At 51.3% G+C, this 21,657-nt stretch overlaps 1 protein-coding gene across 3 annotated transcripts in view; it reads right to left on the reverse strand.

Moving 5' to 3' along the window:
- The window catches only part of SNX17 (sorting nexin 17), a 105,751-nt gene that overhangs the window by 32,951 nt on the left and 51,143 nt on the right, over window positions 1–21,657 (reverse strand). For all 3 annotated transcript variants that reach the window (XR_014471871.1, XR_014471872.1, XM_083178989.1), the window contains exons 7-10: window positions 21,083–21,170; window positions 20,099–20,168; window positions 18,729–18,821; window positions 14,055–14,258 (exon numbers count right to left, since the gene is read on the reverse strand). Coding sequence is in view for 1 of the 3 variants with exons in the window: in XM_083178989.1 (XP_083035115.1) it covers window positions 14,055–14,258; window positions 18,729–18,821; window positions 20,099–20,168; window positions 21,083–21,170 (455 nt within the window). In the remaining 2 variants the exon portion in view is untranslated. The remainder of the gene's footprint in view (window positions 1–14,054; window positions 14,259–18,728; window positions 18,822–20,098; window positions 20,169–21,082; window positions 21,171–21,657) is intronic.

Raw genomic sequence — 21,657 nt, forward strand, 5'->3', positions numbered from 1 at the left:
ATAAACCTTGGAGAAGGTCCATATATATATATATATATATATATATATATATATATATATATATATATATATAATAACAAGGCAACAAGCCTGAACAGTGTAAGGAACAGAACCATTACAGCAGAAAGCCGCACAGAGGCGGGCTCCCAGTATCCCATATGGACTACGAGAAAAGGATTTACCGGTAGGTACCCAAAATCCTATTTTCTTTACCGTCCAATGGGATACTGGGTTGTATACTATGGGGAGGTCCCAAAGCTACCAGAACGGGAGGGAACGTGCGGAGTCTGCTGTAAAACCGCTTGTCCGAACTGGGAATCCTCCCTGGCCAGGGTGTCAAATCTGTAAAACTTGACAAAAGTGTTACTCCCCGACCAAGTTGCGGCCCTGCACAGTTGCATGGCCGAGACACCTCGGGCAGCCGCCGAAGAGGTCCCAACAGATCTGGTGGAATGGGCCTTTAATGCTTGGGGAAGGGCCAAAACAGCCAATGCATAGGACTGTTGTATGGTGCAACGAATCCAACGGGCTATGGTCCTGGTAGACGCAGGAGAACCCTTCTTTTGCGCATCATACAAAACAAACGGGCTATCCGACTTGCGAAGTCTAGCCGTGCGTTTTACATATGCCTTAAGAGTATGCACCACATCCAAGAAAAGTGGAATATAAGGATGTACCGCGCCGGAAGGAACCACAATGGGTTGGTTCAAGTGGAAGGCGGACACAACCTTTGGCAGGAACTGCGGCCTGGTCCTGAGTTCAGCCCTATCCTCGTGGAATACTAGGTAAGGACTCTGACAGGACAATGCCCCAAGCTCAGACACACGCCTGGCTGAGGCAAGGGCCAAAAGGACAACCGTCTTCCAAGTAAGGTGTTTTAATTCCACCTGTTCCAAGGGAACAAACCAGGCAGACTTGAGAAAAGTGAGGACCACATCCAAGTCCCAAGGCGCGGTAGGTGGCACAAAGGGAGGCTGAATCCTCAGCACCCCCTGCAGGAAGGTGTGGACCTCCGGCAACAGCGCCAGTTTCTTCTGAAAGAATACTGACAGAGCCGAGATCTGTACTTTCAAGGATCCCAACCGAAGGCCCAAATCCAAACCTGCTTGAAGGAATCTTAACAAATTGTTAAGACGAAATACCTCTGGCGGCAAGGCATTTCTTTCACACCAGGCTATATACTTGTTCCAGATTCCATGGTAGTGAGAAGCCGTGACTGGTTTCCTGGCACGCGTCATGGTTGTGATAACAGAGGGAAGCAGGCCCTTAAGGCCTAATATCTGCCGCTCAACCTCCAGGCCGTTAAACGCAGCCGCGGTAAGTCCTGGAAGACAAACGGTCCCTGAAGGAGAAGATCTTCTCTTTGAGGAAGACGCCACGGGTCCTCTACCAGCATGGCCTGAATGTCCCCGTACCAGGCCCTTCGAGGCCAGTCTGGAGCCACTAGAATGGCTTCTACTTTCTGGTGCCAAACCCTTTTTAGCACCCTTGCCAGCAAGGGTAGCGGTGGGAACAGGTACACCAACTGGAAGTCCCATGTCCAAGTCAGGGCATCCACTGCTGCCGCTCCTGGGTCCCTGGTCCGGGCACAGTACCTGTCCAGCTTGTGGTTCAACCGAGAGGCCATCAAGTCGATCTGAGGGAGCCCCCAAAGATCTACGAGGTCCTGGAACACCTGAGGGTGGAGTCCCCACTCTCCGGGGTGGAGATCGTGACGACTGAGGAAGTCCGCCTCCCAGTTGTCGATTCCCGGAATAAATATTGCCGACAGGGCCTTTATATGGCGTTCTGCCCAGGAGAATATCCTGTTGGTTTCTCTCATACAGGGCATGCTCCTTGTCCCTCCTTGGCGGTTGATGTAAGCAACCGTAGTTGCATTGTCCGGCTGGACCTGTACCGCCCTGCCCTGCAGCATAGGCTCCGCCTGTAGGAGGGCATATTGAACAGCCCTCAGTTCCAGGTTGTTTATGTGCAACCTGGCTTCCATCGGAGACCAACGGCCTTGCAGGCGAACTCCCTGTATCACGGCTCCCCAACCCCTGAGGCTGGCGTCCGTGGTGATCAGGACCCAGTCCTGTATCTGGAAGCAGCGACCCGCCAATAGGTTCTGCGAATATAGCCACCACTGAAGGGAGATTCGGGTCTGTGCAGACAGGCAGATCCTTCTGTGCATCTGCTGAGGGGATCCCGACCACTTCGTGAGGATGTCCAGCTGAAAAATCCTGGAGTGGAACCTGGCATACTGGATGGCTTCGAAGGAAGCAACCATCTTGCCCAAGAGTCTCAGGCACAGGTGCACTGAGGCCCAAGGACTTGATAGGACCTCTCTTACCAAGTACTGCAAGGCTGAAGCCTTCTCGGGCGGCAGGAACACCTTCTGCTCCTCCGTGTCCAGAGTCATTCCCAGGAATACCATCTTCCGGCTCGGGATCAACGAGGATTTTGGTATATTTAAAATCCAGCCGTGTTCCCTCAGCACCTGCATCGTCAGAGCTAACGCACTTCTCAGGGCCTCCTCCGAACCTGCCTTGATCAACAGGTCGTCCAGGTAGGGTATGACATTTACCCTCCAGAGCCTGAGAAGGAACATCATCTCTGCCATGAGCTTGGTAAAGACGCGCGGGGCAGTTGACAGCCCGAAAGGTAGCGCCTGGAACTGGTAATGGCTGTTTCCCACAGAAAATCTTAGGAAGACTTGATGGGGAGGCCAAATTGGGACGTGTAGATAGGCGTCCTTGACGTCCACAGAAGCCAGAAACTCCCCTCTTTCCAGGGAGGCAATCACCGACCTGAGGGACTCCATTTTTAATCTGAACACCTGCAGAGAGGGGTTCAGAGACTTTAAATTCAAAATGGGCCTTACTGAACCATCTGGTTTGGGGACAAGGAACAGATTTGAGTAATAACCCTGACCTTGTTCCTGTCTTGGTACGGGTATTATTACCTTGGACAAGAGGAGCTTTTGAATGGCCCCCTGAAGGATCGCCTGATCCTCCAATGAGGCTGGAAGGGCCGACTTGAAGTATCTTCGAGGAGGGGGCCCGGCAAACTCCAGCCTGTAGCCTGCTGAAATAAAATTCCTGGCCCAGGAGTCTAGGCAGGAGGCGTCCTACTCCTTGCTGAAGTGCGACAGATGGGCCCCCACCTCGAGATAGTCTCGTGGTGGGTGTACCCCGTCATGCTGCTGGCTTGGAGGCAGCAGGGGCGGTGGAACGGTCCTGATGGCCTGAGGGGTTGTGCTTTCTGAACTTCCCTCTTGTGCCTCTGCTAGCGTTAGAGGCGTCTCTGGGCTTGGGGCGGAACTTGGACCCGCGAAAGGACTGCTGGGAGGGTCCAGTGAAAAGGCGTTTTGCTGCCGTGGGGGCTGATGGGAGGAAGGTGGATTTCCCTGCTGTAGCCTTAGAAATCCAATCATCCAGCTCACTACCAAAGAGCCTTTCCACACTTCTTGGAATCCACATCAGCCACCCACTGGCGCAACCACCGAGCCCGCCTAGCCGACACAGCCATAGCAGAATTCCGCGCATTTATAGCGCCCAATTCCTTTTGCGCTTCGCACAATACCCGTGCGGTATCCTGAATGTGGCGCAGGTCTTCCCCAATCTGAGCCACGGACATGTCCCCCAACAAACCCTCTTGGATCTGCGTGGACCAAGTATAAATGGCCTTAGCCATCCAGCAACTTGCCAGTACCGGGCGTTGTGAAGCCCCGCTGGCCGAAAACATAGACTTTAGCGTTGCCTCAAGTCTCCTATCTGCACCATCCTTGAGTGTGGACACCCCAGGGACTGGTAACAGCACCTTCTTGGAAAGGCGTGAGACAGAGGAATCCACCGCTGGTGGTTCCTCCCATTTCTTCCTACCAGCAGGATCGAAAGGATATGCATTAGTGAATCGCTTTGAAAGCTGGAATCTCTTTTCGGGGTTCTGCCAAGCACTCTTAAAGGCACTTTCTAACTCAGCCTGTTCTGGGAAGTACACTGGCTGTTTTCTCTGGGTCATGAAGAAGGAGTCTCCCTCAGAGGATTCCTCCATAGGAAGCTCTAACACCTCCCTAATGGCCTTAATCAGAGGCTCAGAGCCATGAGCCAAAGACTGCTCCTGAACAATCTCTTGTTCATTCTGCTCCTCTCCCTCATCAAGGATGTCATCATCATCATCGTCAGAATCAGGGGCCATTGCAGTAGCAGGGAGCTTAGGAGGCTGAGCAGAGGGAGGGGTATCAACCCTGGCAGACAACATGGCTAACTCCCTTTGTACCCTCTGCGTCTGCTGTGTATTTGCAGAGAGCTGGGAAGCAGCAGAGTCCATCAGCGTTTTTATGCTGCTGGCCTAGGCAGGCTCTTGACTATCAGCCTGAGACCCATCCACAAGTTGTGGGGGCACCCCACTGACCTGAGAGGTCACTCCACTGGGTTGTGGAAGCATACACGGCTCACAGGTGACCTGTGACTGTGAAGCTGGTATAAACTTTGTGCTGCACACCATGCATGTTATGCTTTTTCACCCTGATGAAGCAACAGGACACCCCCAGCAGCGTACCCACGCACACACATCAACACTCAAACTGATGTACTGTAATCTATCACAGTATAAGTGTAATGCAGCCTTGTTTAAAGACTATGTATGTGGACAAGAGGTTAACTAGCCAGTGGGGAGACTCAGAGCAATATTGAGGGGACCAGTACACCCAAACCTTAACTCACGGATTGTAGTGAGCTGGTAGCACAAAACACACAGTGATATATATCAACACAGTGTAATAACAGAGCTAAGCAACGCTGCTGTGCTGTTGAACTTGCTGTCTCTGCCGCTGCTGCAAGGTAATGGCGACCTCTGGAAGCGTTGAAGAAGCAGGAAGCAGAGACAGAGCGCGCCCAGCAGAGCCTGGTCCCGCTCTGAGTGAAGCCCCGCCCCCTTTGCACGGAGCTGGCGCTTCCAGTATATTTATACTGGCATATGCGAGAGGGCCGCCGCTACTCCCGCCGCCATCTTGCCGCACGGAGCAGTTGGGGTGTCCCCTTGTGGGACCCCCAACCTGTACTCACCACAGACGTCTTCGGACCAGTCAGGGGGTGTGCGGCAGCTGGGGGGCCTGCACGCTACAGCGCAATGCTGTGCGGTGACAGGCCCCAATTCAGGACAGATTGTCCTGCAGCAGGGTCGTCTCTGACCTTAAGAGGTCGTGCCTGACCCTTCCCCTGACACCCTCGAAGTAGGACAGCTGCCTGGTCAAAGCAGCGCCCCAAAATAATAAACTAAATAAAACTTTGAAGAAAAACTCTGGAGCATCCAGAAGCACTGCCTCTCCTGAGGCACATTTTTCTAAACTGACTAATGGAGGGAGGGTAGAGAGGAGGAGCCAGTGCACCCACACTAAAAGCTTTAATGTGCCTGTCTCTCCTGCGGAGGATCTCTACCCCATAGTATACAACCCAGTATCCCATTGGACGGTAGAGAAATAACAAAATTAAATGAAGAAAAACTCTTCAGGAGCTCTGTAAGTGCAGCCTCTCCGACGGCACATTTTTACTAAACTGAGGATGTGGAGGAGGAAGTAGAGGGGAGAAGCCAGTACACCCACTGTAAAGAGTTCTATGTGCCTGTCTCCTGCGGAGGACCTCCTCTTCCCCAATGTATTGAGAACCCAGTATACCATATGAATGATCGTGAAAACTGCATTGCCACCTTGAAGAGTTCCTGTAGCAACTCCTCTGACTCCACCTTGAAAAGCAGATCGGTTAGAAATGGAATAGTCACTATTCCCCTTCAGCCTGAGACAGCTGCCATGACCGCCATAATCTTGGTGAAGACACTTGGGGCCGTTGCTAACCCAAAGGGAAGGGCCTGAAATTGCAGGTGCAGTGGTCACACTGCAAAACATAGAAGAGACTCTCTCAAAATAGGAAGGTGTAAATACACGTCCGGTATGTCTATAGATGCCAGAAACTCTCTGGGCTCCATGCTCTGTAACACAATGCAGTGACTCCATCCTGAAGTGATACACCCACAAATGCTGGTTTAGGGACTTAAGGTTTAGAATAGGCATGAAAGAGCCATCTGGCTTGGGAACCAAAAAGAGGATCGAGTAGAAACCCCACTTCACTCCCCTGGAGCCACTGAGTGAGAGACTCCACCGCCCCCAAAAGGGCCCGTCTCATATGGACTTCTTGTGGTAAAGTTGTAGGTAAAAAACGTCTCGGAGGGTCTCCCCAGAGTTTTATCCTGTACCCTTCCGAGATTACAGTCTGCACCCAAGGGTCCTGCATGGACAGCAACCAGCTGGTCAGAAATTGCAGGAGCCCCCCCCCCCCCCAAGCCATACTGGGGAGCCCTCACCCGGATATGCAGAGGATTTATCCTTGGACTTAGAGGGCTTCTTTGCGCCAAATCAGGGCTTTGCAGACTTCCCTCTGCCAGACTGCCCCCTCCCAGGCACCCCCCCCCCCCCAAAAGGAGGAACGACCTGAAGGGCGAAAAGCCCTACATTTTGAAGAGCCAGAATTGGAGTCCCTGATCAAGTAGCCTGTCGTCTGGTTAATCAGTGACTCCTATTCTGCTCCAAAAAGGATTCCTGTTTGGAAGCTACAGCTTCCGGTGTCAGCCTCCCAAGCCTTGAGCATAATGCTCTCCTGGCAGCGACCGCGGAGGAGGATACCTTTGTCGCCATTATGGGGCCCTCCTGTCCCGCTTCACATATTCAGCCGCACACTTTAATTTCCCAGCCAAAGCCAAGAGCTCAGAATCCTGCTGAAGATCAGTACACAATGTATCTGCCCAAACAATCATGGCCTTACAGACCCAGGTTGAATCAATCCCTGGGCGCAACACAAACCCCACCCCTTCAAAAGGTGGCTATAAAAAGGCACCCTTCTATCTTTTTATCAATAAAATCCTAAAAAGCTGCACCCCCCTGTATAGGGAGGGCCGTGGCCTTGGATAGACGGGACACAAGAGCGTCCACTATGGGAACCTTTTCCCACAACGTAACATGGTCCACCGGCATTGGGTTCAAATTTCCTAGGAATAACCACCCTTCTATCAGGAGTTTTCTACGCCTCACTGATCAAATCAGACAAAAACTGCAATCTGCAGGAAACGTCACCCCAGACCTGCGCTCCCTCTGAGCCGGCTCACATCATCCAAATCCAGAGTCTGGAGAACAGCCAAAATTAAATCCACTCCAGGGGTAGAGGAATCACTATCCGCCTTCTGACCCACAGATTTTCTTCAAAAACTAACCCACCTCCTCCTCATCTGAATCAGGTCTAAGGAGTTTTTATAACCTATGAGTCAGGAACCCTCAGAAAGCGCTGAATTCTCAAGCACCTCTCGTTTGACAATGTCATTGCAAGCATCTCTGTGTCTGGAAGAACCCCCCCCCCAATTTTTTTTTTTTGGGTACGAATTGGCTCTTCTCTTGGTTGATAATCCAACCATGCTTCTGACAATTTTTTTTTATTGTAAAGGCCACGTTGTACTGAACCTCTCCCACCGACTTCCCTGTGACCTGAAATCGTCCAAGTAGGGCCAGATCAGAATTGGCTGTTTCCTCAATTCTGCGCTCAGTTATCAAAATCTTCGCAAATACTCTTGGAGACGTACTAAGACCAAACGGTAGGCAATGAGAACCTTAGGAACTTTGTCTTCTTGATTTATTGAGATATGGTAATTCGCCCCGTAGGTCTATAGAGGCTAGAAAATCTTTTTCCTGTATACTGGTAAGTATAGAGTTAATCGATTCCATCCAAAACTTTGGTTTATGAATGCGTTCATATCTCTAAGGTCCAGGATGATTCTGAAACTCTTCTCCACGAGAAATAGGTTAGAATAAAACACTCTTCCGTTGGTTCTGGAACCAACTCTACCGCATTTAAGTCCAGTAACTATTGTACCTTCAAAAAAAGGGCTTGTTTCTCCAACATTCTCCTTGGTATAAGACTCCACAAATCTGTGCCATGAAGGCCATTTCAGAAATTCGAAATATATAATGTTGATTGCGTATCCGTCTATGATCATCTCCTCCAAACGTTTGCAAATTGTAAAAAGTCTGGCACCTACATTTACTGGTTGGCAATGGTCATAATCTTTATCCCCTTCTAAAAAGGACTGTCGAAAGAACTAATGGGTCATATTCGCATTTCCTCTCCTGAAATAAGGACGACCAGGTCGATAGCTCTTCGCTTCCTTAAACAACTGTTTAGATGAGGGAGGTATGGGGAACAGATTCCTTCTATCCTGCTGCGGCAAGCGGACAGACTTTCCTGCTGCGGCAAGCGGACAGACTTTCCTCCTGCGGCAAGCGGACAGACTTTCCTCCTGAAATTCTTTGAATCATTGAGACTAAATTTAGACCCAAACAGGAAATTACAGTCAAATGGAAGAGTTACAAGTTTATTCTCAGAACGTGCATCCGCATGCCAGGGTTTCAGCCAAACGCTCTTCTTGCCGTAATTCCTGCTGCCATAGCTTTAGCCGAAAAGAACATCGTATCCAGAGAAATCCTGTCCTCAATGTCAGTATGCACTTTAGACCCCCAGAATCTCAGGGCTCTGGACACGGACGCCATTGCAACACTTGATCCTAGGGACATATCTGAAGCTAGATGTAACTTACATAGAGAATTTTCTATCTCTCTCCATTGCATCCTTGAAGGCTGCCTCATCTTCCAATGGTATTGTGGTTCTAGATGTGAGCTCAGCGGTATCTACCTTCGGAACCAGACACCAAACATAGAATTTGACGGCAGATAAGAACCACTTGGCCCATCTAGTCTGCCCCTCTATTAAAAATGTTACCTCAAACCATATTTGATCCTTATTTCTGTGTAAGGATATCAATATGCCTATCCCAAGCATGTTTACATTGTACTACTGTATTTGCCTCTACCACCTCTGATGGATCGCTATTCCACTTATCTACTACTCTTTCTGTGAAGTAAGTCTTCCTCACATTTCCCCTGAATCTTCCTCCCTCTAGTGTCAGTGCATGTCCTTGTGTTCTGCTGCTCCACTTCCTGTGAAGAATGTCTCCCACCTGTACCTTCCTCCCTCTAGTGTCAGTGCCTGTCCTCGTGTTCTGCTGCTCCTCTTCCTGTGAAGAATGTCTCCCACCTGTACCTTCCTCCCCCTAGTGTCAGTGCATGTCCTCGTGTTCTACTGCTCCTCTTCCTGTGACGTCTCCCACCTGTACCTTGGTCCCTCTAGTGTCAGTGCATGTCCTTGTGTTCTGCTGCTCCACTTCCTGTGAAGAATGTCTCCCACCTGTACCTTCCTCCCTCTAGTGTCAGTGCCTGTCCTCGTGTTCTGCTGCTCCTCTTCCTGTGAAGAAAGTCTCCCACCTGTACCTTCCTCCCCCTAGTGTCAGTGCATGTCCTCGTGTTCTGCTGCTCCTCTTCCTGTGAAGAATGTCTCCTACCTGTACCTTGTTAAAGCCCTTGATATATTTGAAACTTTCTATCATGTCCCCCCATTAAGGAATTAATCATCCTTAAATGGATACATCTTGTCAATATTGGTCCACTCCTTAGAAATAACTTCTCGGACTACTTTATGCACTGGAAAAGTTCTTCCTTTTCTGGACCCATCTTCAAATAATGAATCTTCAGCGGTCGATGGCACCTCCTTTTAGTTCATTGATTTATACGTTTGGACCTGACATTGTCTTCTACATCCCCCGATTCTTCATCGGAGGGGTCCTCAATGTAGTCAATTTCTTCTGAGGAACCTTCGCCCTCATATTTAAGACCTGCTTGATCTCTGGAACGTTTTGGATTTTGAGACCGCAGAAACAAATGACGGCTTCATCCTGTCCATCAGCTGTCTGAGCAGATCAGATTGGTCAGTTTTCTCCGCGGATTTATCATGAGCAGCTTCACACTCAACACACAAGGTTTTCTGTAAAGCACTGGCAAAAACTGTCACAAGCCATTCACAACCAATCAAAAAGATGGTGCAAATAACACTTTTTAAAAGGGGTTATTTAATATAAAATTGCACTTACAATATGCAGACAAGTGACATGGGAAAACCAAGGCAAGCAGCAGGCAGGGTGGGCGACCAAAGATGTTAATCCCTTTCCCAAAAGTCCCGTCCGAAGCAGGAGGAAGGTGCAGGGGTGGTGGGTGTCCAAACCAAATAGCAGTCAGCCAGAGGATATTCCAATGTCCCAAGGTGCATTTTTCATCTTTGGTCGCCCACCCTGCCTGCTGCTTGCCTTGGATTTCCCATGCCACTTGTCTGCATATTGTAAGTGCAATTTTATATTAAATAACCCCTTTTAAAAAGCGTTATTTGCACCACCTTTTTGCTTTCTCTATCGGCCTGGTATTTATCCACCGTGGAAGAGTATTGCCATATAGGTTGTTCCACATCGCTGAATTGAATTGTTTGCGGCTTGCAATGGATACACACCCATGCGATTATATCTGTCGATATATTGTAAGTGCAATCTTATACCCCAAAACGCCGGGTCGCACCCGGCTTTTTTAGACCCAGGTTCAAGCCGGCGTTTAGTGCAATTTACACCGGGCGGACGCACCCCCCCCCCCCCCCCATGCTTGGAGATGTCAGGATGATGTCATCTCCAAGCGCCAATCACCACCGCCGCCGGACCCGGAACGCTGCTGGGGGCAGCCCAGCACTAAGGTAAGCTGCTAGGCTGCCCCCAGTCCCAGCGCGCACCCCCCCGCCATTGGACAGGAGGTGAATGGATGCCGCACACAGACATCCGTTCACCTCCCTCCCCCGCTGCTGTCTGCAGAGTATAGCAGACAGCAGCGCCAGCTGTCAGTGTCAGGCTGACAACCCGTCCAACCTGCGGACGCTGCAGTCCGCAGGTTGGACGTTCCCCATTCATGTAAATGGGAGCCGGGTCATCCGACCCGGCGTTCCCATTTACACCGCCCTCTACCCAGGTCCTAGCCGTGTTCTACCCAGGTCAGGACCTGGGTAGAAGTCCCGTGTAAAGGGACACAGCGTTAGGGATTTACACCGCCGAAGATCCGGGTCTGACCCGCCGCTGACCCGGATTTTTCGGTGGTGTAAAAGGGGTATTATATTACAGGAATCATAAATGCCTCTTCCTTTTCCCCGGGAAGCCACGCAGCCAGCTGCTGCTGGAAAAGAGGTAAAAAACTTCTACACTGTCCATACTAGATGGAGACAGGCAAAAAAGACACAGGGATGAACAAGCCATTATAGCCAAGGTGGGTGTCCCTGAAAAAGTCCTGTCTAATCTAGGATGAGGAGGGGAATATCAGTGTCACGGCTACCACGGGGATCATAGAAGAAAGGTAGTGCTGTACGCACAGCTGTAGGATTACACGTTATATGTAGTGCTGTACGCACAGCTGTAGGATTACATGTTATATGTAGTGCTGTATGCACAGATGTAGGATTACACGTTATATGGAGTGCTGTGTGCACAGATGTAGGATTACACGTTATATGTAGTGCTGTACGCACAGCTGTAGGATTACATGTTATATGTAGTGCTGTACGCACAGCTGTAGGATTACATGTTATATGTAGTGCTGTACGCACAGCTGTAGGATTACATGTTATATGTAGTGCTGTGTGCACAGATGTAGGATTACACGTTATATGTAGTGCTGTGTGCACAGATGTAGGATTACACGTTATATGTAGTGCTGTACGCACAGCTGTAGGATTACATGTTATATGTAGTGCTGTACGCACAGCTGTAGGATTACATGTTATATGTAGTGCTGTACGCACAGCTGTAGGATTACATGTTATATGTAGTGCTGTGTGCACAGATGTAGGATTACACGTTATATGTAGTGCTGTACGCACAGCTGTAGGATTACATGTTATATGTAGTGCTGTACGCACAGATGTAGGATTACACGTTATATGTAGTGCTGTACGCACAGCTGTAGGATTACATGTTATATGTAGTGCTGTACGCACAGATGTAGGATTACACGTTATATGTAGTGCTGTACGCACAGCTGTAGGATTACACGTTATATGTAGTGCTGTACGCACAGCTGTAGGATTACACGTTATATGTAGTGCTGTGTGCACAGCTGTAGGATTACACGTTATATGTAGTGCTGTACTGACAGCTGTAGGATTACACGTTATATGTAGTGCTGTACGCACAGCTGTAGGATTACACGTTATATGTAGTGCTGTACGCACAGCTGTAGGATTACACGTTATATGTAGTGCTGTGTGCACAGCTGTAGGATTACACGTTATATGTAGTGCTGCGTGCACAGCTGTAGGATTACATGTTATATGTAGTGCTGTGTGCACAGATGTAGGATTACATGTTATATGTAGTGCTGTGTGCACAGATGTAGGATTACTTGTTATATGTAGTGCTGTGTGCACAGATGTAGGATTACACGTTATATGTAGTGCTGTATGCGCAGATGTAGGATTACATGTTATATGTAGTGCTGTGTGCACAGATGTAGGATTACACGTTATATGTAGTGCTGTGTGCACAGCTGTAGGATTACATGTTATATGTAGTGCTGTATGCGCAGATGTAGGATTACACGTTATATGTAGTGATGTATGCACAGCTGTAGGATTACATGTAATATATAGTGCTGTATGCACAGATGTAGGATTATATGTTATATGTAGTGCTGTATGCGCAGATGTTGGATTACATGTTATATGTAGTGCTGTACGCACAGATGTAGGATTACACGTTATATGTAGTGCTGTACGCACAGATGTAGGATTACACGTTATATGTAGTGCTGTATGTACAGATGTAGGATTACATGTAATATATAGTGCTGTAGGCACAGATGTAGGATTACACGTTATATGTAGTGCTGTACGCACAGATGTAGGATTACATGTTATATGTAGTGCTGTACGCACAGCTGTAGGATTACACGTTATATGTAGTGCTGTACGCACAGCTGTAGGATTACACGTTATATGTAGTGCTGTGTGCACAGCTGTAGGATTACATGACTCCTCTTGCAGGTCCGTTAGACACTTATTGTTTTCACTAAAATTATTTCAAACCGCAGATCAGTCTCCAGAGAGCCACCGTCTTCCATCTGTGTGTATTTTGGACAATTTCTGATTGTGGTTTGTACCCCTGGGTGTTTTTATCCAATAGATGTTTGTACAACCTTATTTTAAATGTAGTTATTGTGTCTGCCGACACCACCTCGCCACCTGCCGACACCACCTCACCATCTGCTGACACCACAATATAACTGCTCTGACTGCCAAAAAGTTATTTCTTCTAAGGGAATGTCCTCTTGTCTGCCCACGTGTCCTACAGTCCTTCTTCCTGAGCGTTTGTAATATTGGCCCTGGTACATGTTTAGCATGTCTCCCCTTACACATCTCTTTTCTAGCGTAAATATTCCCAATTTGTCCAATCTGTCCCAACCCCTTTATTAGCTTTGTTGCTCTTCTCTGGACTGCTTCCAATACCATGATGTCATTTGTATAGTGCGGGGCCCAGAATTGTACTCCATATATGAGGTCTAACCAATGCCTTGTACAGTGGTATAATTACTTTTGAGTCCCTAGTCTCCATGCCCCTTTTTATACATGCTAGTATCCGGTTGGCCTTATTTCTTGCTATGTGACATTGAGCACTACCACCCCAGTTTGTTATATTTTTGGACTCCTAGATCCTTTTGCAGTTCTGAATTCCCCAATTCATCCCCGCTTAGGTTATAACTAGCACACTGTTTTGTCTCCCAAGGTGCGTGACCTTGCATTTGTCCACATTGAACCTCATCTTCCACTTGATCGCCCACTCGTCTAGTTTATGAAGATCGCTCTGGAGCGCGGAGACATCCTCGGTTGTTCTAATTACTGTGTCATCAGCCAAGATGGGAACTTTGCTGAGTATTCCCACCTTTATATATCGTTACTGAAATAGTTACTTAATACTGGTATCCATGCTGAAACGGCCCCGTTCACAACCACTAGCTCCAGTGGCAATGCAGCACAGAGGGTTACAGGAAAACAAAGATCTCTGTAGGAAGAAATATGCCATGTTACATGTACTGTATATATTAGTCATGTGGAGACCCTCACCGATGACGTGACACGCCAGCATCTCATACGGGTCACCTTGAAGCTCCCTTCTTTCATTTGCTCATTAGGAAGTTTCACCTGGAAATTGAGCTCATTGTTCCCAGCACTGACAATGACCTGGCAGCCCTTCTCCGGGAAGTCTGTGATACAAGGATCAAACTTCAGGTATCCATAATACTTCAGGGTCTGCGCCAGCTGGATGAACTGTGCCAGGAGAGAAATCATGTGTCAGATTATCCCCAGTCACTGCATAGCGCAGGCTGCATGTCACTGAAAATATCCCCCACGGACAAAGCTCCTCCCTACATCCCATGCCTCGTCCCCTCCCTCCCCCCTGCATCCCCTGCCCGCTCCTCCCCGCATCCACAGCCTCGTAACCTACCCGCATCTCCAGCCTTGTCCCCTGCCCACTCCTCCCCGGATCCACAGCCTCGTTCCCTGCCTGCTCCTCCCCACATCCCCAACATCGTCCCCTGCCCGCATCCACAGCCTTGTCCCCTCCCCGGGCTCCTCCCTACATCCCATGGCTTGTCCCCTGCTCGCTCCTCCCCACATCCCCAGCCTCGTCCCCTGCCCGCTCCTCCCCACGTCCCCTGCCCGCTCCTCCCCACATCCCCAGCCCGCTCCTCCCTACATCCCCAGCCTCGTCCCCTGCCCGCTCCTCCCCACATCCCCAGCCACGTCCCCTGCCCGCTCCTCCCCACATCCCCAGCCTCGTCCCCTCCCCGCATCCCCAGCCTCGTCCCCTGCCCGCTCCTCCCTGCATCCCCAGCCTCGTCCCCTGCCCGCACCTCCCCACATCCCAAGCCTCGCCCCCTGCCCGCATCCCCAGCCTCGTCCCCTGCCCGCACCTCCCCAGCCTCGTCCCCTGCCCGCTCCTCCCCACATCCCCAGCCCGCTCCTCCCCACATCCCCAGCCACGTCCCCTGCCCGCTCCTCCCCACATCCCCAGCCTCGTCCCCTGCCCGCTCCTCCCCACATCCCCAGCCCGCTCCTCCCCACATCCCCAGCCTCGTCCCCTGCCCGCTCCTCCCCACATCCCCAGCCACGTCCCCTGCCCGCTCCTCCCTACATCCCCAGCCTCGTCCCCTCCCCTCCCTACATCTCCAGCCTCATCCCATCCCCACTCATCCCTACATCCCCAGCCTCATATCCTCACATCTCCCCACCACTGCTCCTTACTCATATTCCACAGCGCTTTACAGAGAATATTTGAACACTCACATCAGTCCCTGCCCCAGTGGAGCTTACAATCTATATTCCCAATCACATGTACACGCACACAGACATTCTATGGTTACTTTTGTTGGGAGCCAATTAACCTACCAGTATATATTTGGACTAGGTGATTCATTGCGCCCTACGGGCGCTCTTCACACAGGCGTAAGGGGCTGCGCCCCCTTAATTTGTGAACATTTGTATTGTGAGAAATATGGTTAGAATTGTATAAAAGATGCCTGTATTGCAACTTGAGGTTATAGGTGAAATGTGTTACATAGAGAGCATATGAAGTGGAAGGGGGGTGTATTGTTTTGTTTAATGAAAAAGCAGTTACAGAGTAAGATGTACATTGATAGTGTGGATGGTAAAGTGACATTTATGTGTGTGGGGGGGTGTGTGTGCGTGTTGTTTGGGTGTGTGTGCGTGTTGTTTAGGTGCGTGTGGGCAATAGTATAGCAGGGTGTTTTTGAGTCAGCGGCTCCCCACGGGCGGAGTTCACGACACAGGAAAACAGAAGGCTGGGTAGTGATAGGGGTGTGTGGGCATAAGGGGGACTAAAGAGGAGGGTGGGGGACACTGTGCAGCTTCTGCCAGTGGGTGAGGGTACAGTGTGGCAGCACAGGAGTACAGGACGGTGCCCCTGAGTCAGTGTCTCCTCCTACTGGGTGGGAGTTAGGGTGCATGAGAGCAGGAGGCTGGGCTATGAGGCATGATAGGGGAATGTGGGCAACACAGTGTCAGCCACTCCCCAGTGGTGGAAGTTATGGTTCAGGAGAGCGGGAAGCTGGTTAGTGATAGGGGTGTGTGGGCATACGGGGGACTAAAGAGGAGGGTGGGGGACACTGTGCAGCTTCTGCCAGTGGGTGAGAGTCCAGCGTGGCAGCACAGGATGGTGCCCCTGAGTCAGTGTCTCCTCCTAGTGGGTGGGATTTAGTGTGCATGAGAGCAGGAGGCTGGGTGGTAAAGCATGATAGGGGAATGTGGGCAACACAGTGTGAGCGGGTCCCCACTGGCGGAAGTTACGGGGCAGGAGAACAGGAGGCAGGGCAGTCATAGAGGTGTGTGGGCATGAGGAGTAGTAAAGGTTTTTGGCTGTTGCAGAGTAGGGATGGGCATTGGTGCAGACGCCATTGATGGTTGGCATTGATAGCGATTTTGCACCCTGCCATCAATAGTAGTAAAACATTACTTGGATAACCATCGATTGTTGTAGCTATCGATGGTCATCCATTATATCTGACTGAATAGGCCGTGGGACAATCAGAACTCGGTGGCAGGACTGTCGGGTGTGGAGGGGCGGAGTGTGTCGGCTCAATGTCCCGGCACCATAAAAAAATTTGAAACTTGATCGGTTCTCCTTTGCCATTGATGTAGGGAAACAATCTGGTCCTCCCACATCGGCCATAAACCATCGATGATTTGAAATCATTGATGGTCGATGGGCATCCCTAGAACTGGAAGAGGGTGGGGGACAGTATGCAGCTCCCGGCAGTGGGTGAGCGTCTCCTCCCACTGGGAGGGAGTGAGGGTGCATGAGATCAGGAGGCTGTATAATAGTGGTATGTGGGCAAGACATTGATAAAAGTTGTGGCGCTGGTGCAGAGGACCGTGGGGACACTTGTGGCAGAGGGGGAACCTGCAGCGCGGCAGTCAGGGCGGGATTTCAAACCTAGGGGCGGCACCTGCTTGTGGCGGTACAGGATCCCCCATTCTCACGGGGGTACGTGAAATGTGGGAGCGGGGTCGCGGGGGTCCGCTGGGGGGTGTAATTGCCGGAAGGGGGTCAGGGGGTCTACAAATTGTGGGTGGGGGGGGTGCGCCGGGGTCCGCAAATTGCGGGAGGGTGTGGGGGACCTCAAATCGCGTGGGGGAGAGGCGTGAATCGCGGGAAGGAGGGGTCCGCAAATTGCGGGAGGGGGGTTGTGGGGGTCAGTGAATTGCGGGAGGGGGGGTTGCGGGGGTCTGTGAATCGCGCAAGGGGGCGCGAGGGTGCCGCGAATCGCGGGAGGGGGGGTGCAGGGGGGGGGGGCTAGAATTGCGGGAGAGGGTTGCCTGTGTGCCGTGAATCGTGGGGGGGGGGGGCACGCGCGGGTGGTCCGAGAATCCCGGGAGGGGGGTGCCGTGAATCGTGGGAGGGCCTAGAATAGTGGGAGGGGGCGGGGAGCGCAAATTGCGGGAGTGGGGCGCGGGGGCCGTGAATCGCGGGAGGGGGGTGCCCGCGTATCACAGGAGGGGGGGCACGGCGGGTGTCGTGATTCGCGCGGGGGGTTGGGTGGGTGGATGTGGCGCGGGGGCCCCACGAATCGCTGGAGGGGGTGCTGAGTTGGCAGAGGGGGTGGGCGGGCAGTTCTGCTGCTCACCTGGTGGCTGTGGAGTAGCAGTGTCTTTGCCTGGCAGCATGGGGAGGCAGAGGGTGTCTGGCACTGTGGGCTGGTTCTCTGTCACTATGTGAATGTGTGTGGGAGGAGTCAGGGGCTATTAGTTAGCCACCCAGCGTTATAGACACACTCACACATTGAGTGACAGATGTAGCCAAATATAAAAGAGATTGTGTGAGGAAACCGGAGTACCTGGAGGAAACCCACGCAAGCAGGGTGAGAACATACAAACTCTGCACAGTTAGGGCCATGGTGGGAACCAAACCCATGACCTCAGTGCTGTGAGGCCATAATGCTAACCATTACACCGTCTGTGCTGCTGACCCATCCCTCTCCCAAGCTGCCGGCACAGGCGCCACATCCCTCTCCCAAGCTGCCGGCACAGGCGCCACATCCCTCTCCCAAGCTGCCGGCACAGGCGCCACATCCCTCTCCCAAGCTGCCGGCACAGGCGCCACATCCCTCTCCCAAGCTGCCGGCACAGGCGCCACATCCCTCTCCCAAGCTGCCGGCACAGGCGCCACATCCCTCTCCCAAGCTGCCGGCACAGGCGCCACATCCCTCTCCCAAGCTGCCGGCACAGGCGCCATATCCCTCTTCCCACCTGCTGGAGCCTTCCTTTTTCCCAGCTGCCAGCACAGGCGCCACATCCCTCTCCCAAGCTGCCGGCACAGGCGCCACATCCCTCTCCCAAGCTGCCGGCACAGGCGCCACATCCCTCTCCCAAGCTGCCGGCACAGGCGCCACATCCCTCTCCCAAGCTGCCGGCACAGGCGCCACATCCCTCTCCCAAGCTGCCGGCACAGGTGCCATATCCCTCTACCAAGCTGCTGGCACAGGCACCACATCCCTAGCCCCAGCTATGGCACAGGCACCACATCCCTCGCCCCAGCTAAGGCCCAGGCACCACATCCCTTGCCCCAGCTGCCAGCACAGGGGCCACATTCCTCCAACAAGGACCATCCATTCGCCCAGCACCAGCCACAAGAAGTAGTTACTGGTAATATGATAGAGGCCTCCATCCATGGACCAGTAGTAGAGAATCCTTCCCCATAGTCCCCAGCTACTACTCTACCTCTTTCTTAGAGACTTTCTCCTGCAGAGACTTCAGCTGCCGGTGTTGCTCTTTGTTTACCTGCACCCAGCCGCACTCTATGTCACTGACTGTCTGTGGATGAAACAAAAATATAGGTGACCTCACATTATATCCACTCCACCCATCAGTCTCTAACATTCTGGTGTCGGACACCGGCACCCATCAGATTCCGACCAGGATATTCCAGAGAGTCAGATACACAAGCGGAAGAGGGATCTCTGCAAGCAACCAGCAGTAAGAGACAACTGATAGAGATCGAGAGTAAGGGTAGGAGGCAGAGAAATATCACTGGAGACATAGTAACGGAAGAGTGACCTGCCCGCCCAATCACCACACCTCAGCATGACGGGACAGTGACCTGCCCAAATACTCCACACCTCAGCCCACTACTCTACAGCATGACGGGAGAGTGACCTGCCCAAACACGCCACACCTCCTCCTCCTCCACTGCTACAGCATGATGGGAGAGTGACCTGCCCAAACACCACACCTCAGCCTACTACTCTACAGCATGAGGGGAGAGTGACCTGCCCAAACACCACACCTCATCCTCCTACTCTACTGCTACAGCATGACGGGAGAGTGACCTGCCCAAACGCCACACCTCAGCCTACTACTCTACAGCATGAGGGGAGAGTGACCTGCCCAAAAACGCCACACCTCCTCCTCCTACTCTACTGCTACAGCATGAAGGGAGAGTGACCTGCAAAAACGCCACACCTCAGCCTACTACTCTACAGCATGAGGGGAGAGTGACCAGCCAAAATACTCCACACCTCAGCCTACTACTCTACAGCATGAGGGGAGAGTGACCTGCCCAAACACGCCACACCTCATCCTCCTACTCTACTGCTACAGCATGAGGGGAGAGTGACCTGCCCAAACATGCCACACCTCATCCTCCTACTCTACTGCTACAGCTTGACGGGAGGGTGACCTGCACAAACATGCCACACCTCATCCTCCTACTCTACTGCTACAGCTTGACGGGAGGGTGACCTGCCCAAACACCACACCTAATCCTCCTATTCTACAGCATAACGGTAGAGTAACCTGCCCAAACGCCACACCTCAGCCTACTACTCTACAGCATGAGGGGAGAGTTACCTGCCCAAACGCCACACCTCAGCCTACTACTCTACAGCATGAGGGGAGAGTGACCTGCCCAAACGCCACACCTCATCCACCTACAGTATGTCATGAGAGTGACCTGCCCAAACGCCACACCTCAGCCTACTACTCTACAGCATGATGGGAGAGTGACCTGCCCAAACACTCCACACCTTATCCACCTACAGCTACAGTATGTCATGAGAGTGACCTGGACTAACATTAATACAGTCACCTACCTGAGCATACAGCAGATTTAGTCCCACTCTGTTCTCCATAACTTCATCGTCATACGAGGAGTCCCAGTAACTGAGGAGAAACTCACAACATGAAAAACAGAAAGAGAGACTGTCCCATCCATACACAACATCTAACAGGTAGGAAAGAGACCGTCCCATCCATACACAATGTTTAACAGGTAGGAAAGAGACCGTCACACCCTTACACAACGTCTAACAGGTAGTAAAGAGACCGTCACACCCATACACAACGTCTAACAGGTAGGAAAGAGACAGTCCCACCCGTACACAACGTCTAACAGGTAGGAAAGAGACCGTCACACCCATACACAACGTCTAACAGGTAGGAAAGAGACCGTCCCATCCATACACAATGTCTAACAGGTAGGAAAGAGACCATCACATCCATACACAATGTCTAACAGGTAGGAAAGAGACCATCACATCCATACACTACATCTAACAGGTAGGAAAGAGACCATCACATCCATACACAACGTCTAACAGGTAGGAAAGAGACCATCACATCCATACACAATGTCTAACAGGTAGTAAAGAGACCGTCACACCCATACACAACGTCTAACAGGTAGGAAAGAGACCGTGACACCCGTACACAAGGTCTAACAGGTAGGAAAGAGACCGTCCCATCCATACACAATGTCTAACAGGTAGAAAAGAGACCATCACATCCATACACAATGTCTAACAGGTAGGAAAGAGACCGTCCCATCCATACACAATGTCTAACAGGTAGAAAAGAGACCATCACATCCATACACAATGTCTAACAGCTAGGAAAGAGACCGTCACATCCATACACTACACCTAACAGGTAGGAAAGAGACCGTCACATCCATACACTACACCTAACAGGTAGGAAAGAGACCGTCACATCCATACACTACATCTAACAGGTAGGAAAGAGACTGCCACATCCGTGCATAACGTCTAACAGGTAGTAAGAGTACAATCTGTAATTACCTCTTGCGAAGAATAATCTTGTACTCTCTATTGCGGAGGCTTGTGACTGACACATACGGCAACTCAAACTCCTGCAACTTCCGTACAACTATTGGAAGAGAAAAATGTTCAGAAATAGGAAGAAAAAAAAAAGGGAAGCGCAGGGCATCAACGTCTCCCCGTCACTAGCCCTGTGTACAGGGTACAGTACACGCGGCCTCCCGGTCACTAGCGCTGTGCACAGGGTACCGTACACGAGGCCTCCCCGTCACTAGCACTGTGCACAGGGTACAGTACACGCGGCCTTCCGGTCACTAGCGCTGTGCACAGGGTACAGAACATGCGGCCTTCCGGTCACTAGCGCTGTGCACAGGGTACCGTACACGCGGACTCCCGTCTCTAGCGATGTACACAGGGTACAGTACTCGCTGCCTCCCGGTCACTAGCGCTGTGCACAGGGTACAGTACACGTGGCCTCCCCGTCTCTAGCGATGTGCACAGGGTACAGTACACGCAGCCTTCCCGTCTCCTGCGATGTACACAGGGTACAGTACACGCAGCCTTCCCGTCTCCTGTGATGTGCACGGGGTACAGTA

The sequence above is a fragment of the Crinia signifera genome, chromosome 3 (assembly GCF_055691185.1).
Source record: "Crinia signifera chromosome 3, ASM5569118v1, whole genome shotgun sequence".
NCBI lineage: Eukaryota > Metazoa > Chordata > Amphibia > Anura > Myobatrachidae > Crinia > Crinia signifera.